The sequence below is a fragment of the Mus musculus genome, chromosome 4 (genome assembly GCF_000001635.26).
Source record: "Mus musculus strain C57BL/6J chromosome 4, GRCm38.p6 C57BL/6J".
NCBI lineage: Eukaryota > Metazoa > Chordata > Mammalia > Rodentia > Muridae > Mus > Mus musculus.
The window spans coordinates 94,836,701-94,852,315 of record NC_000070.6 but is presented as its reverse complement, the minus strand read 5'-3'; the positions used below and the strand labels follow the sequence as shown (position 1 = coordinate 94,852,315).

At 39.8% G+C, this 15,615-nt stretch overlaps 1 protein-coding gene across 4 annotated transcripts in view; it reads right to left on the bottom strand.

Moving 5' to 3' along the window:
• The window catches only part of Tek (TEK receptor tyrosine kinase), a 135,891-nt gene that overhangs the window by 22,661 nt on the left and 97,615 nt on the right, over positions 1-15,615 (bottom strand). For 3 of the 4 annotated variants that reach the window (XM_006502930.3, NM_013690.3, NM_001290551.1), the window contains 3 exons: positions 14,912-15,199; positions 2,396-2,695; positions 439-593 (listed from right to left, as the gene is read on the bottom strand). In XM_006502930.3, the coding sequence (XP_006502993.1) occupies positions 439-593; positions 2,396-2,695; positions 14,912-15,199 (743 nt within the window). The remainder of the gene's footprint in view (positions 1-438; positions 594-2,395; positions 2,696-14,911; positions 15,200-15,615) is intronic. The other variant, NM_001290549.1, reaches the window with a different exon arrangement.

Below are 15,615 nucleotides of genomic sequence, written 5' to 3'. Positions count from 1 at the left end.
ATAGCAAATGGGAACCAAGAATGAGAAAATGTGTGAAAAATCACTTAATACCATACATCATAAGGAAATGAGCTATTATGTTGTGGTCTGGTTATCCTCATGTCCTTCTTTATAAAAAAATGTGTAATTCATTTACTGAAATATTCTGTCAAATAACTGACTAATCACAATTTGGGGAGGAATCCTGTTTTAAACATATCCTTCTGCATAATTATTAAATGTATGCTTTTTACTTGTAGAGCTCATCTGGCTTGAACAAGAATTTGAACAAAAATTTTCATGGTCATGTTATTTGCCTTCCATCATCCTCCCATGATGGAAGCCAAAGGGGGTAGGGAGATGAAACTTGTCTACAGGGATTATTTGCTATTCCAACACCTTTAAAACAAAAGGTATGTTGGCCAGGGCTCTTTAGCTAGTAAAAAGATGAGATACTACCACGTTCTGGAATGCCTGAGCCATTCTCCTTTGGACATTTGCTCTCTTCAGTTGCAACATAATCAGAAACGCCAACAGCACGGTGATGCAAGTCATTCCAGCCGACCCAAGGATGGCTATGAGTAGCATCTTTCCCCCTCCGAGGTCTGCAGAGGCTGTGCAGGGAAACAGAGGTGAAGCCACTGACTTAGTTTAGGTGGATGATGGTTTAGGACCATCTGTTGGGAAAGACGCAACGTCATGGGAATATAACTGTCCAGCTTCCTATGACTGCAGGCTACTCAGTAATTTCTAAACTCAGGAGAAATGAGCCGAACTCACAGGGTTGTTATGAGATCTCTAGAATTTACAAATGTGTCTTCAAAGTGGCTATAAGTTTATGTCATTTGTTCAACTTTGCTTCCAAGTAGGGGCCCACAAAGATGAACATTATTTAGTAATATAATAACTAGCTATTTAACATTTAGTAATTTGTAGCTCAGTTTCTCTAGAACTGTTTGATGTTCTGATGCTAATGGCATAGAACACATAAAGATAAGTTGTGTTCTTCTATATTTTTCCTTGTTTTAAAGAGTGGGTGGGGAAACCTGGTTATTGTTGATGGCAGAAGGTATGGAAAAAAACAAGGAAAAATAAAGTATTACATTTAGGGCTTGTGTTAAAATAATCCACTTAAGACTGTGTTAAATCCTCCTATACCTGTCCTTTAAATCCCAGTGAAATTAACTCAGTATGTTTTAATAATCACTACACAGATTATAATCCTACTTTTTTCAACTGTTCACTACATTTCTATAGAAATGTCAAGAATGGTGAAGGGGTTTGTTTTGTTCTATCTTAGTCTCAAATTTTCACATTGCATTTTTTACACAGAACCTATGTGTATTTTTAACCAAACTACAATACTTATAGAGATTAAGCACCGATAAAGAGTGTGATCTAAGATCTGCCGTCTCCATCTATAATAGGGTAGATACATCATTCCTTGGATACTTCAAAAAATATCCCAGCATCATCAATGAATACATAGCTTCTTTTATTGTATTTTAAAACCAGATATGACCCTGACCACAGAATCAAGAACTATAATATAAACATGTAAAAGTAAAACTTAGTCCAAATTAAGAATCTGCCAAATTGCCTTTCCTTCTGACATTGTGACTTCATTCCTTCGCACGCATAGGTCACTGAAGAGTGTCATGTGACACCATTTGCACAGATGGGAAGTCTATCCTTACACCTGATGCTGGGCTCCAGAGCATGCAATTATGTTTGACAGATTTCACCAAGCAGTGAGCATAGTGTGCTTGGCACTCTGGGAGGACCTCAAACTATCTCAGAAAGCTGCAGTCCAAACAGCTAAGTTTGGTTAGCTTGCATTTAATACTGACAAGCATTTTAGATTTAGATTAGATGAGAAAGGTAGAAGAAAACTCAGAATAGCATAGAGACATTGAAAATCAAAAGATTTATTTCAAGAAAAAATGGAATACAGTTCAAGGACACTCCACCACCACTACAACATGGTACACACGCACACACACACACACACACACACACACACACACACACACACATCACACACACACACACCACACACACACACACACACACACACACACACACACACACACACACACGGAAATATCCGCACACCCTCTTTCCCATAAGTAAGTTCCACATACCTCTTTACAAAATTGAAATTCATTTGTTCACATCTTTCTTAGACTATTGAATGGGATGTGTCTTAGGCTAATTAATTCTAAGGTTTAATAACAAAAAATGGATCACTAAAGATCTTTGTTTTTATTTTAAGGATTCATATAGCAGTTATAAAGCTTACTAGGACAAATGAATGAAAACACTTAGAATACATATGGAGCAAATATCTCAAGACAGTGAGGCTTCTCCAATGCTGTCTGAAAGCACTTTATGGAAATACCAGTCTACTACCAACCTGGGGAATGTGGAAGCGTCCTCAGTTCATGAGAAAAGGCTGGGTTGCTTGATCCTATGTTGTTCTCAGCAAAAATATCCACATGGTATGTAGTCTCTGGCTCTAGGCCCTTGAGCTGGTACTGAGTAACGGTAGCATTCTTGATCTTCACATCAATGTGCTGGTCTTCATTTTTGCCCTGAACCTTATACCGGATGATGATGGAAGAAATCGAATAGCCATCCACTATTGTCCAAGAAACCATAGCTGTGGAGTCAGTGATGTTGGAGATCTTGATGTTTTCTGGTTGAGGAGGGAGAACTAGAAATTTAAAAAAGAATTCATTTAAGATATACAGCTGCCAATTAGATGGTTGAAGTTTTGAGGGAGGGGTCGGGTCAACTCATTTACCACCAATCACTAACATGAATAGGAAGAGTACTCCTTCACTGGCAATGGTACTGTGACTCCTGTTATGTGAAAGACTGGCCCAGAGTAGAGAATACAGAACATGTCTTGCATGTTCATTTATAGTAAATGAAGGCTTGGGGATTTGTGTTGCTTTACAAACCTATTTACAGTGTTCTTGATGCTAGATGGAATGAAAAGATTAGGAGGACTAACATTCACATGGTACTTAAATATCCCATGTTAAATATTAAATATTAAATATTCCATGTTTAACTCATTTTCTTACTGTAAGTAGCGAGACAGAAAGAGATTTGGGTCTCAGTCAAGGTCACACCACTGTTAGGCAGAAGAAGCAAGATCCAACTCTGGTAGTCTGGCTCCAGAGTCCATTGTCTTGGCTATGGTGCCACATGGTTATCTTTATCCCAAACACATTTGTAGATAGCAGGCATGTTAGTGTATGTGTAAGAAAATGTGTTAAATCCTTATAGATAAGACTCCAGAGATGTGAGAAAAGTGAGAGCATTTTCCCTTCGGGGACACAGGCAGAGTGAGAAAGACATGTTCCCAGGACAGAATAGTCCTTGCAGTCTCTAGGAGACTGTCTTCATTACAATCGTGAGCTACAGTAGGCTTTTAAGATTGGTAAAACTGTAAGTGGCTGACATCATCTGGTGCTGTCAGACAGAGGAAGGATATGGAGATGGGCAGAGGGAATGCGTGTTTTCACACACTCCTGGGCACAGCACACACTCACTAGCTTCTTTCAGAGGAACTGTGCACGTGAGATTCACTTCTGGATGTGTTGTTCCCTAGGAAAGCTTTCAACCCTGTGCACATGGAACGTGCCTAAGAGTAGACATGACAATTCTTTGTGTGGTAGCAAAACAAATAAATAAATGTTAAAAGAAATTGATAAATGGCTTAGTAAAGACTCTTGTGTGATGTGATAATGCAAAGACTCGGGATAAAAGAGAAGAGGCATTTCAAGCTTGCTTGCTTGATTTTTTTAAAAATTAACTTTGGTACATTTTCCTGATTTTGTTTTTATAGTTTTTATTATTAAGCAAACTCTCTTTTCACTTTCCTTTTGATCCTTTGTGCCCCCTCCTTTACTCTACTTTCAGTGATGTTTGACTATCTGATTCCTAAGAGCATCTATGCTTTCATTATTGTTTCCATTCTTACTTTCATCTAACTTTGCTTATGAAGTTTTCACTATGGGGAAGTCTTTCAATTAAGAGTATTTGCATATTTATGTGTGTGTGGATGCCTAAGACTGTGTGTACAGGTGTGTGTGTATAGAGGTTGACATCTGGTGTCTTCCTCAATCACCCTATACCTTAGTTTCTGAGATGGATTCACTCACCAGTGAAGTCAAAGGATCCTTCTCTCTCTGCCTCCCCAGTGTTGGAATTATAGATGCAACCCACCACACAGAGCTATTACAGAAAGCTGGGACTCTGAACTCACGTTTTCAACAAAGCACCTATTAACTGTGCCATCTCTTACTTCCCTAAAAATGTATACATCTTGCTTTTTCCATGTTTCCTTCATAACAGCCTTTTCTGTTATTCATCCCTCGTTTACTTAACTCTGTTTCTTTTCCTTTCCTTTCACTGGTCCTTCTCTTTATATCATTACTTGCCATCTCTACATTTACACTAAATAATTTTTACTATGTAACAAATTGTTAGTGATTTTTTTTCTATTTTCTGTCCTATGGTAACTGGATGTGGTATGTGACTGGCCTTTAGTTGACCTAAGGTGCACATATACACCCTGCTCAATTTAGCACTGCTGCTATTACAAGCAGTTGGCTTTCTCTTTTCTTGGGATTACTGCTTACTGAAAGAATCCCAGGTAAAACTAGAAGAGGCATCCCAACCAATAGACAAGTAAATTGTAATAGGAAAGCACAAGAAACCTGAAAAAGAAAAGGATTATATAATTAATAGGCTTCCAACAAAGAAAAACCCAAGGCCAGACACACTCAACACTGAATCCTACCAATACTTTCACAAGGAGCTGACTTTTATGCTACTCAAATTGTTTAATAAAATATAAAAGGAAAGAACACTACGAAACTCCATCTACAAAGCTAATATTACCATAATATCTAAAAGAGGTAACACACACACAAACTGTAGACAAATTTTTCTGATGAATCTAGATGCAAAAAAAAAACCTTCAAACTGAATCCAAGAACATCAAGAACATATTAATACGATGCACTATGACAAGGTGATTTCATCCTAGGGATACAAGGACTGCTCAAAATATATCAGTAAGTGTAAAGCAGTACACAGATAGACTTAAGAACAGAAGTCACATGATCATCTCAAAAAAAAAAAAAAAAGACATTTGACCCCTTCTTAATAAAAGCCCTAAAAAAGTGGGAAAATAGCCGGGCATGGTGGCGCATGACTTTAATCCCAGACTCGGGAGGCAGAGGCAGGCAGATTTCTGAGTTCAAGGCCAGCCTGGTCTACAGAGTGAGTTCTAGGACAGCCAGGGCTACACAGAGAAACCCTGTCTTGTAAAAACAAAAAACAAAAACAACAACAATAAAAAAGTGGGAAAATAAGGGACTCATCTTAACATAATAAAGACTATACAAGACAAGCCCCTAAGCAACATTATATTAAGTGAACAAATGCTTAGTAGTGAGGGAAGATTGCTCTCTCTCTGCTCTTAAATACTTCAAGTCCTAGTAAGATAGAAATATAAATCGGAATGTCAAATCAAATTATCTACTTAAAGATTCCAAATGGAAACAGATCTGATAAACTTCCAAACAGGTAGCAAAATATAAAATAACCATGAAAATGAGCAAGTTGAGGACGTGGATGCAGCTCATCTGGTAGAGAGTTCACTTAGCATGAAGCCCTGTGTCCCATCCCCAGCAGGGGGACATTGGGGTGATGGTGCATGCCTGTATTCCAGAATTCAGCTCAGGAGGTGGAGGCAGAAGGATCAGAAGGACAAAGTCACCTTCAGCTTTATAGCAAGCGCAAGGCCAGCCTGGAATAAATGAAACTCTGTCTCAAAACAACAACAAAACTCCTTCTTTCCTATATACCAATAGTGAACGCACCAAGAAAAAAATCCCTATGCATGGTAGCTTCAAATAAATAGTCTGGGAATAAACCAACAGGCGAAAGACCTCTACAATGAAAACTTTAAAACACCAAAGAGGTTGAAGTCACCACAAAGTCGAAAGACCTCCCATGCTCATAGATTGGCAGTGTGCAAACAGCTATATTGCCAAAGCAGTCTACAGACATAACACAATCCTTATTTTAAAAGTCTAATAACATTGATCATAGAACTAAAGAAAAAAATCTATAAGTTTATATGAAATAACTAAAGACCACAAATAGCCAGAGAGCCATTGTATCAGAAATAGTAGGTCACTGGCAATGAAACCAGTCAGGTGGATTAATTAGCTAAGACAGAGAACTCAGAAATACACCCCAGAACTACAACCACCTAATTTTAACAAAGTTATAGAACACACATTGGAGAAAAGAGCCTCTTCAGAAAACGATGCTAAGAAGAGTAGACATCCAGATATAGAAATGTGAAGCTAGCTTGGTTCCTATGTCTCACCCTGTGCAAAAATTGATTCAAATGGATTAAGGACCATGTGAGGCCTGAATTCTCAACCTGCTAGAACAACCCTGCTAGAACAACCGGGAAATGCTTCAAGGTATAGACACAGGCAAGGGATTTCTTAAAAGCACACTAATAGCATAGAAAACCGACCTAAAAATTGACCAAAAAAAAAAAAAAAAAAAAAAAAAAAAAAAGAAAAGAAAAAAAAAAGAAAGGAAGGAAGATAGATTGCATGGAATTTAAGAGCTTCTGCGCAGTGAAGGAAACAATCAGAAGGATGAAGAAGACACAGCTTAAGAAATGGGAGGAGGTGTCCGCCTGGCTTGGGAGGCGGCCTCAGCCTCAGCAGCAGCAGTCCTGGTTCCGGGACTCAGCAGCCATCCTGGTTCCGGGACTCAGCAGAACTTAGGAAATTAGTCTGAACAGGTGAGAGGGTGCGCCAGAGAACCGGACAGCTTCTGGGACAGGCGGAAGCACAGAGCCGCTGAGGCAGCACCCTTGGCGGGCCGCAGACAGCCAGCCACCGTCCGGACCAGAGGACAGGTGTCCGCCTGGCTTGGGAGGCGGCCTCAGCCTCAGGAGCAGCGGTCGCCATCTTGGTTCCGGGGCTCCCTGGAACTTAGGAATTTAGCTTGCACAGGTGAGAGTCTGCACCACAGAAGCTGACAGCTTCTGGGAACTGCCAAAGCAACACAGCTTCTGAGAAAGGCCCTGTTTTGGGCCTTCTTCTTCGGCACACCTTCCCTGTAAGAGAGCTTGCCAGCAGAGAGTGCTCTGAGCACTGAAACTCAGAGGAGAGAATCTGTCTCCTAGGTCTGCTGATAGATGGTAACAGAATCACCAGAAGAACAATCTCTAAACAGACTCAACTATAACTACTAACTCCAGAGATTACCAGATGGTGAAAGGTAAACGTAGGAATCTTACTAACAGGAACCAAGACCACTCACCATCATCAGAACCCAGCACTCCCACTTCGTCCAGTCCAGGACACCCCAACACACCCGAAAACCTAGTCCTAGATTTAAAAGCATATCTCATGATGATGGTAGAGGACATCAAGAAGGACTTTAATAAATCACTTAAAGAAATACAGGAGAACACTGCTAAAGAGTTACAAGTCCTTAAAGAAAAACAGGAAAACACAATCAAACAGGTAGAAGTCCTTACAGAAAAAGAGGAAAAAACATACAAACAGGTGATGGAAATGAACAAAACCATACTAGACCTAAAACGGGAAGTAGACACAATAAAGAAAACTCAAAGTGAGGCAACACTGGAGATAGAAACCCTAGGAAAGAAATCTGGAATCATAGATTTGAGCATCAGCAACAGAATACAAGAGATGGAAGAGAGAATCTCAGGTGCAGAAGATTCCATAGAGAACATCGGCACAACAATCAAAGAAAATGGAAAATGCAAAAAGATCCTAACTCAAAATATCCAGGAAATCCAGGACACAATGAGAAGACCAAACCTACGGATAATAGGAGTGGATGAGAATGAAGATTTTCAACTCAAAGGACCAGCAAACATCTTCAACAAAATTATTGAAGAAAACTTCCCAAATCTAAAGAAAGAGATGCCTATGAACATACAAGAAGCCTACAGAACTCCAAATAGACTGGACCAGAAAAGAAATTCCTCCCGACACATAATAATCAGAACAACAAATGTACTAAATAAAGACAGAATACTAAAAGCAGTAAGGGAAAAAGGTCAAGTAACATATAAAGGCAAGCCTATCAGAATTACACCAGATTTTTCACCAGAGACTATGAAAGCCAGAAGAGCCTGGACAGATGTTATACAGACACTAAGAGAACACAAATTCCAGCCCAGGCTACTATACCCAGCCAAACTCTCAATTACCATAGATGGAGAAACCAAAGTATTCCACGACAAAACCAAATTCACACATTATCTCTCCACGAATCCAGCCCTTCAAAGGATAATAACAGAAAAAAACCAATACAAGAACGGGAACAACACCCTAGAAAAAACAGGAAGGTAATCCATCAACAAACCTAAAAGAAGACAGCCACAAGAACAGAATGCCAACTTTAACAACAAAAATAACAGGAAGCAACAATTACTTTTCCTTAATATCTCTTAACATCAATGGTCTCAACTCCCCAATAAAAAGACATAGACTAACAAACTGGCTACACAAACAAGACCCAACATTTTGCTGCTTACAGGAAACACATCTCAGAGAAAAAGATAGACACTACCTCAGAATGAAAGGCTGGAAAACAATTTTCCAAGCAAATGGTATGAAGAAACAAGCTGGAGTAGCCATCCTAATATCTGATAAGATTGACTTCCAACCCAAAGTCATCAAAAAAGACAAGGAGGGGCACTTCGTTCTCATCAAAGGTAAAATCCTCCAAGAGGAACTCTTAATTCTGAATATCTATGCTCCAAATACAAGGGCAGCCACATTCATTAAAGAAACTTTAGTAAAGCTCAAAGCACACATTGCACCTCACACAATAATATTGGGAGACTTCAACACACCACTTTCACCAATGGACAGACCATGGAAACAGAAACTAAACAGGGACACACTGAAACTAACAGAAGTGATGAAACAAATGGATCTGACAGATATCTACAGAGCATTTTATCCTAAAACAAAAGGATATACCTTCTTCTCAGCACCTCATGGTACCTTCTCCAAAATTGACCACATAATAGGTCACAAAACAGGCCTCAACAGATTCAAAAATATTGAAATTGTCCCATGTATCCTATCAGATCACCATGCACTAAGGCTGATCTTCAATAACAAAAAAAATAATAAAAAGCCAACACTCACGTGGAAACTGAACAACACTCTTCTCAATGATACCTTGGTCAAGGAAGGAATAAAGAAAGAAATTAAAGACTTTTTAGAGTTTAATGAAAATGAAGCCACAACGTACCCAAACCTTTGGGACACAATGAAAGCATTTCTAAGAGGGAAACTCATAGCTCTGAGTGCCTCCAAGAAGAAACGGGAGAGAGCACATACTAGCAGCTTGACAACACATCTAAAAGCTCTAGAAAAAAAGGAAGCAAATTCACTCAAGAGGAGTAGACGGCAGGAAATAATCAAACTCAGGGGTGAAATCAACCAAGTGGAAACAAGAAGAACTATTCAAAGAATTAACCAAACGAGGAGTTGGTTCTTTGAGAAAATCAACAAGATAGATAAACCCTTAGCTAGACTCACTAGAGGGCACAGGGACAAAATCCTAATTAACAAAATCAGAACTGAAAAGGGAGACATAACAACAGATCCTGAAGAAATCCAAAACACCATCAGATCCTTCTACAAAAGGCTATACTCAACAAAACTGGAAAACCTGGACGAAATGGACAAATTTCTGGACAGATACCAGGTACCAAAGTTGAATCAAGATCAAGTTGACCTTCTAAACAGTCCCATATCCCCTAAAGAAATAGAAGCAGTTATAAATAGTCTCCCAGCCAAAAAAAGCCCAGGACCAGACGGGTTTAGTGCAGAGTTCTATCAGACCTTCAAAGAAGATCTAATTCCAGTTCTGCACAAACTTTTTCACAAGATAGAAGTAGAAGGTACTCTACCCAACTCATTTTATGAAGCCACTATTACTCTGATACCTAAACCACAGAAAGATCCAACAAAGATAGAGAACTTCAGACCAATTTCTCTTATGAATATCGATGCAAAAATCCTCAATAAAATTCTCGCTAACCGAATCCAAGAACACATTAAAGCAATCATCCATCCTGACCAAGTAGGTTTTATTCCAGGGATGCAGGGATGGTTTAATATACGAAAATCCATCAATGTAATCCATTAAATAAACAAACTCAAAGACAAAAACCACATGATCATCTCGTTAGATGCAGAAAAAGCATTTGACAAGATCCAACACCCATTCATGATAAAAGTTCTGGAAAGATCAGGAATTCAAGGCCCATACCTAAACATGATAAAAGCAATCTACAGCAAACCAGTAGCCAACATCAAAGTAAATGGAGAGAAGCTGGAAGCAGTCCCACTAACATCAGGGTCTAGACAAGGCTGCCCACTTTCTCCCTACCTTTTCAACATAGTACTTGAAGTATTAGCCAGAGCAATTCGACAACGAAAGGAGATCAAGGGGATACAAATTGGAAAAGAGGAAGTCAAAATATCACTTTTTGCAGATGATATGATAGTATACATAAGTGACCCTGAAAATTCCACCAGAGAACTCCTAAACCTGATAAACAGCTTCGGTGAAGTAGCTGGATATAAAATTAACTCAAACAAGTCAATGGCCTTTTTCTACACAAAGAATAAACAGGCTGAGAAAGAAATTAGGGAAACAACACCCTTCTCAATAGTCACAAATAATATAAAATATCTTGCCATGACTCTAACTAAGGAAGTGAAAGATCTGTATGATAAAAACTTCAAATCTCTGAAGAAAGAAATTAAAGAAGATCACAGAAGATGGAAAGATCTCCCATGCTCATGGATTGGCAGGATCAACATTGTAAAAATGGCTATCTTGCCAAAAGCAATCTACAGATTCAATGCAATCCCCATCAAAATTCCAACTCAATTCTTCAACGAATTAGAAGGAGCAATTTGCAAATTCATCTGGAATAACAAAAAACCTAGGATAGCAAAAACTCTTCTCAAGGATAAAAGAACCTCTGGTGGAATCACCATGCCTGACCTAAAGCTTTACTACAGAGCAATTGTGATAAAAACTGCATGGTACTGGTATAGAGACAGACAAGTAGACCAATGGAATAGAATTGAAGACCCAGAAATGAACCCACACACCTATGGTCACTTGATCTTCGACAAGGGAGCTAAAACCATCCAGTGGAAGAAAGACAGCATTTTCAACAATTGGTGCTGGCACAACTGGTTGTTATCATGTAGAAGAATGCGAATCGATCCATACTTATCTCCTTGTACTAAGGTCAAATCTAAGTGGATCAAGGAACTTCACATAAAACCAGAGACACTGAAACTTATAGAGGAGAAAGTGGGGAAAAGCCTTGAAGATATGGGCACAGGGGAAAAATTCCTGAACAGAACAGCAATGGCTTGTGCTGTAAGATCGAGAATTGACAAATGGGACCTAATGAAACTCCAAAGTTTCTGCAAGGCAAAAGACACCGTCAATAAGACAAAAAGACCACCAACAGATTGGGAAAGGATCTTTACCTATCCTAAATCAGATAGGGGACTAATATCCAACATATATAAAGAACTCAAGAAGGTGGACTTCAGAAAATCAAATAACCCCATTAAAAAATGGGGCTCAGAACTGAACAAAGAATTCTCACCTGAGGAATACCGAATGGCAGAGAAGCACCTGAAAAAATGTTCAACATCCTTAATCATCAGGGAAATGCAAATCAAAACAACCCTGAGATTCCACCTCACACCAGTCAGAATGGCTAAGATCAAAAATTCAGGTGACAGCAGATGCTGGCGTGGATGTGGAGAAATAGGAACACTCCTCCATTGTTGGTGGGATTGCAGGCTTGTACAACCACTCTGGAAATCAGTCTGGCGGTTCCTCAGAAAATTGGACATAGTACTACCGGAGGATCCAGCAATACCTCTCCTGGGCATATATCCAGAAGATGCCCCAACTGGTAAGAAGGACACATGCTCCACTATGTTCATAGCAGCCTTATTTATAATAGCCAGAAGCTGGAAAGAACCCAGATGCCCCTCAACAGAGGAATGGATACAGAAAATGTGGTACATCTACACAATGGAGTACTACTCAGCTATTAAAAAGAATGAATTTATGAAATTCCTAGCCAAATGGATGGACCTGGAGGGCATCATCCTGAGTGAGGTAACACATTCACAAAGGAACTCACACAATATGTACTCACTGATAAGTGGATATTAGCCCAAAACCTAGGATACCCAAGATATAAGATACAATTTCCTAAACACATGAAACTCAAGAAAAATGAAGACTGAAGTGTGGACACTATGCCCCTCCTTAGAAGTGGGAACAAAACACCCTGGGAAGGAGTTACAGAGACAAAGTTTGGAGCTGAGATGAAAGGATGGACCATGTAGAGACTGCCATATCCAGGGATCCACCCCATAATCAGCATCCAAACGCTGACACCATTGCATACACTAGCAAGATTTTATTGAAAGGACCCAGATGTAGCTGTCTCTTGTGAGACTATGCCGGGGCCTAGCAAACACAGAAGTGGATGCTCACAGTCAGCTAATGGATGGATCACGGGGCTCCCAATGGAGGAGCTAGAGAAAGTACCCAAGGAGCTAAAGGGATCTGCAACCCTATAGGTGGAACAACATTATGAACTAACCAGTATCCCGGAGCTCTTGATATGTATATGCATATGTATCAAAAGATGGCCTAGTCGGCCATCACTGGAAAGAGAGGCCCATTGGACACGCAAACTTTATATGCCCCAGTACAGGGGAACGCCAGGGCCAAAAAGGGGGAGTGGGTGGGTAGGGGAGTGGGGGTGGGTGGGTATGGGGGACTTTTGGTATAGCATTGGAAATGTAAATGAGCTAAATACCTAATAAAAAATTAAAAGAAAAAAAGAAAAAAGAAATGGGAGAAAAATCTTTGCCAGTTACACATCTGACAGTTGATTGATGTCCACATCTGTAAAGAATTCAAAACATTAAGCGTTAAAAATCCTCAAATACCTAATCAGGAAGAAGGCTAATGAGCCTAATCTGGAAACCTCAAATCCCCAATCAGTAAGGAGTTTCATGAGATGCACAGGCACTTCTCAAAAGAAGAAATTCAAATGGCCAGTGAAGTTTTGAAAATATGTTCAGCATCCCTAGCCATCAGGGAAATGCAGATAAAAGCTGTGTGGGGATTGTCCATCACCCCACTTAGCAGAATGACTGCCATTAGGAAAACAAATGACAGGTTATGTGGGGATATGGAGAAAGAGTGATCCTTTCCCCTGGGAGCTGGAGCACAAACCTGTGCAGCAATTATGAAAATTGGGATGGGGTTTGCAAAACAGAATCTCAATTAGTACTGTCATCTATGCTGGGTGTGGTGATTTGTTCCCATAATTCCATCACTCAGGAGGCTGGGACAAGAGGATCGTCATTGGTTTTAGGGCAAACTGGGCTAAGGAGTGGTTTCAAGGCAGTCTGAGGTCCAGAGTGGGCCTCTGCCATACACAAAAGCAAAAAGTAAAAGAGTAGAAAAATAGCTACCATGTAATACAGCTATGTTAGTCCTTGCAAGGCATGAATCTGCACACTACATTTGTGGCTGTCACAATAGCCACAATACTCACAATAGCCTAGATCCATCAGCAGAAAAACGGTTAAAGAAAATGAAGTAGTTGTGAAGAGGATAAAATTATGACACTTTTGGGAAGGTGGGTGGATGAATCAAATATGGTCAGACTAACAAATACTTTCTGTTTTCTTTCCTATATAGTATCTGGGTCTAAACATGAAGATGTATGTATGCATGCATATATGACATGAAATGAGAAGGGTAACAACATGGGAAGGAAAAAAGCTAGCAAGGGTAGATGTGGAGGAGGGGCCAAGTCCTGCAGTGATGGGGACAAATATAAGCAAGGAACATAATATATATATATGCATGCAGATGTCATAAAGAAACACACTATTTTTGTGTGCTATCTAAAATAACTCTTATAGGAGTGGAGAGATGACTTAGTAACTAAGAGCGCTGGTTATTCCTCTGGAAGATCTGCATTTAACTTCCAGTATCCACATGGCATCTAACAACTGTGGTAACTCCAGTCCCCAAACACTGGCAAAAGAGTTCAGATTTCCATGAGTCACTGGTATAAGAAAGTATTACTGAGGGACTCTGGAGCTCTTTCTCGTACATGGACTGAGCAAACAGAAGCAGCTGCAGCAGACAACCTTGACTTTGGGGCTGATGAGGACCACGTGGCAGGAAGTGTGTCCAAAAGGTAACTCTAGCTCATCATTTCATGGCTTCAGATTGCAAACAGTCCCCATTCTGCGTAGCAAGTTAAACTCACTGACCAAGACAAGCAAGTTTCAGTATTACAATGAACCTGCCACTCTAAATCTAGAAAAGCTTAGACTACAAAACATTTTTAAAGAAAAGAGGTTCTTACTGCTCTCATAAATAGTAAATCTGAATATGAAAATTTTCCAAAGCAGATTTTTTTTTTTGTTTATAAGATTGGGAAGACTCATCCATCAGTCAGCACCCATTGTAGATATGTAATAATGATAATCCTTAAAAGCTATCCTATAACACTTTAAGCCCTAACAAACTTTATTATTCTTGTTACCAATAAACAAGTCCATAGCAAGAATAGACAGATTGTATCATGGTCTTGCCCAAAGCCCAATGGGCCCTTCCAGTGTAATACTATAGGACATTAAGATGATTATGTGGACACTAATTAGCCTCCAGTCCTTATGACCTCTAAGGACTTGAGTGGAAGTTGTGGGCAAATGTGGGTGAGGTGGGGGCAGCCCGAGCTACTTACTGTCACTAAGGGTCCAGGCCCTGAGTTCTTCACTCCACTCCCCCTGCGCCTTGGTGTTGACTCTAGCTCGGACTGTGTACTGCTCCCTGGGGACTAAGTTGCTCAGTAGCACCGAGGTCAGGTTCCCAGGCACTTTGATGTTCTGCTGATCACTTGTTGTTTGCAGGGATCGCCTCTCGACTTCCACATAAAATTCATCTTCTGAGTTTGTAAATATCGGTTGCCAAGTCAAATTTAGAGCTGTCTGGCTTTTTGGCAGGAGACTGAGACCTCTTGGAGGAGGGAGTCCTAGGAGTGACCAGAAGATGGTTATTGTCATGTTGGACAGAAGTAATGACAGCTCCAGGGGGCAGCTGCACAGAATGATCTCCACTTTTAGAATAAGATAAAACACTCACAAGCCAAAAACAAAACAAAACACCGTAAGCAAGCAGCCATGACACTTCTCCTGATCTTCCCCCTCATAACAAAACAGCAATTCTTCAAAGTAATTTTTAATATGCACTGGGGAGTTTTAACATAGGAATACAACCTCCCTGAGGCAACATGAGTGACTTTTTCAAGAGCCTTTAAAAATGTCTATGTTCTTTGACTTTAACACCTGACTACAAAGGATTTATCCTGAGGAAAGAAATATTCCAAAGGAAGACGAAAATATTTGTGCTTGGAGATGTTCCTTACAAGGGTAAAGGGCTAAAGGAGGG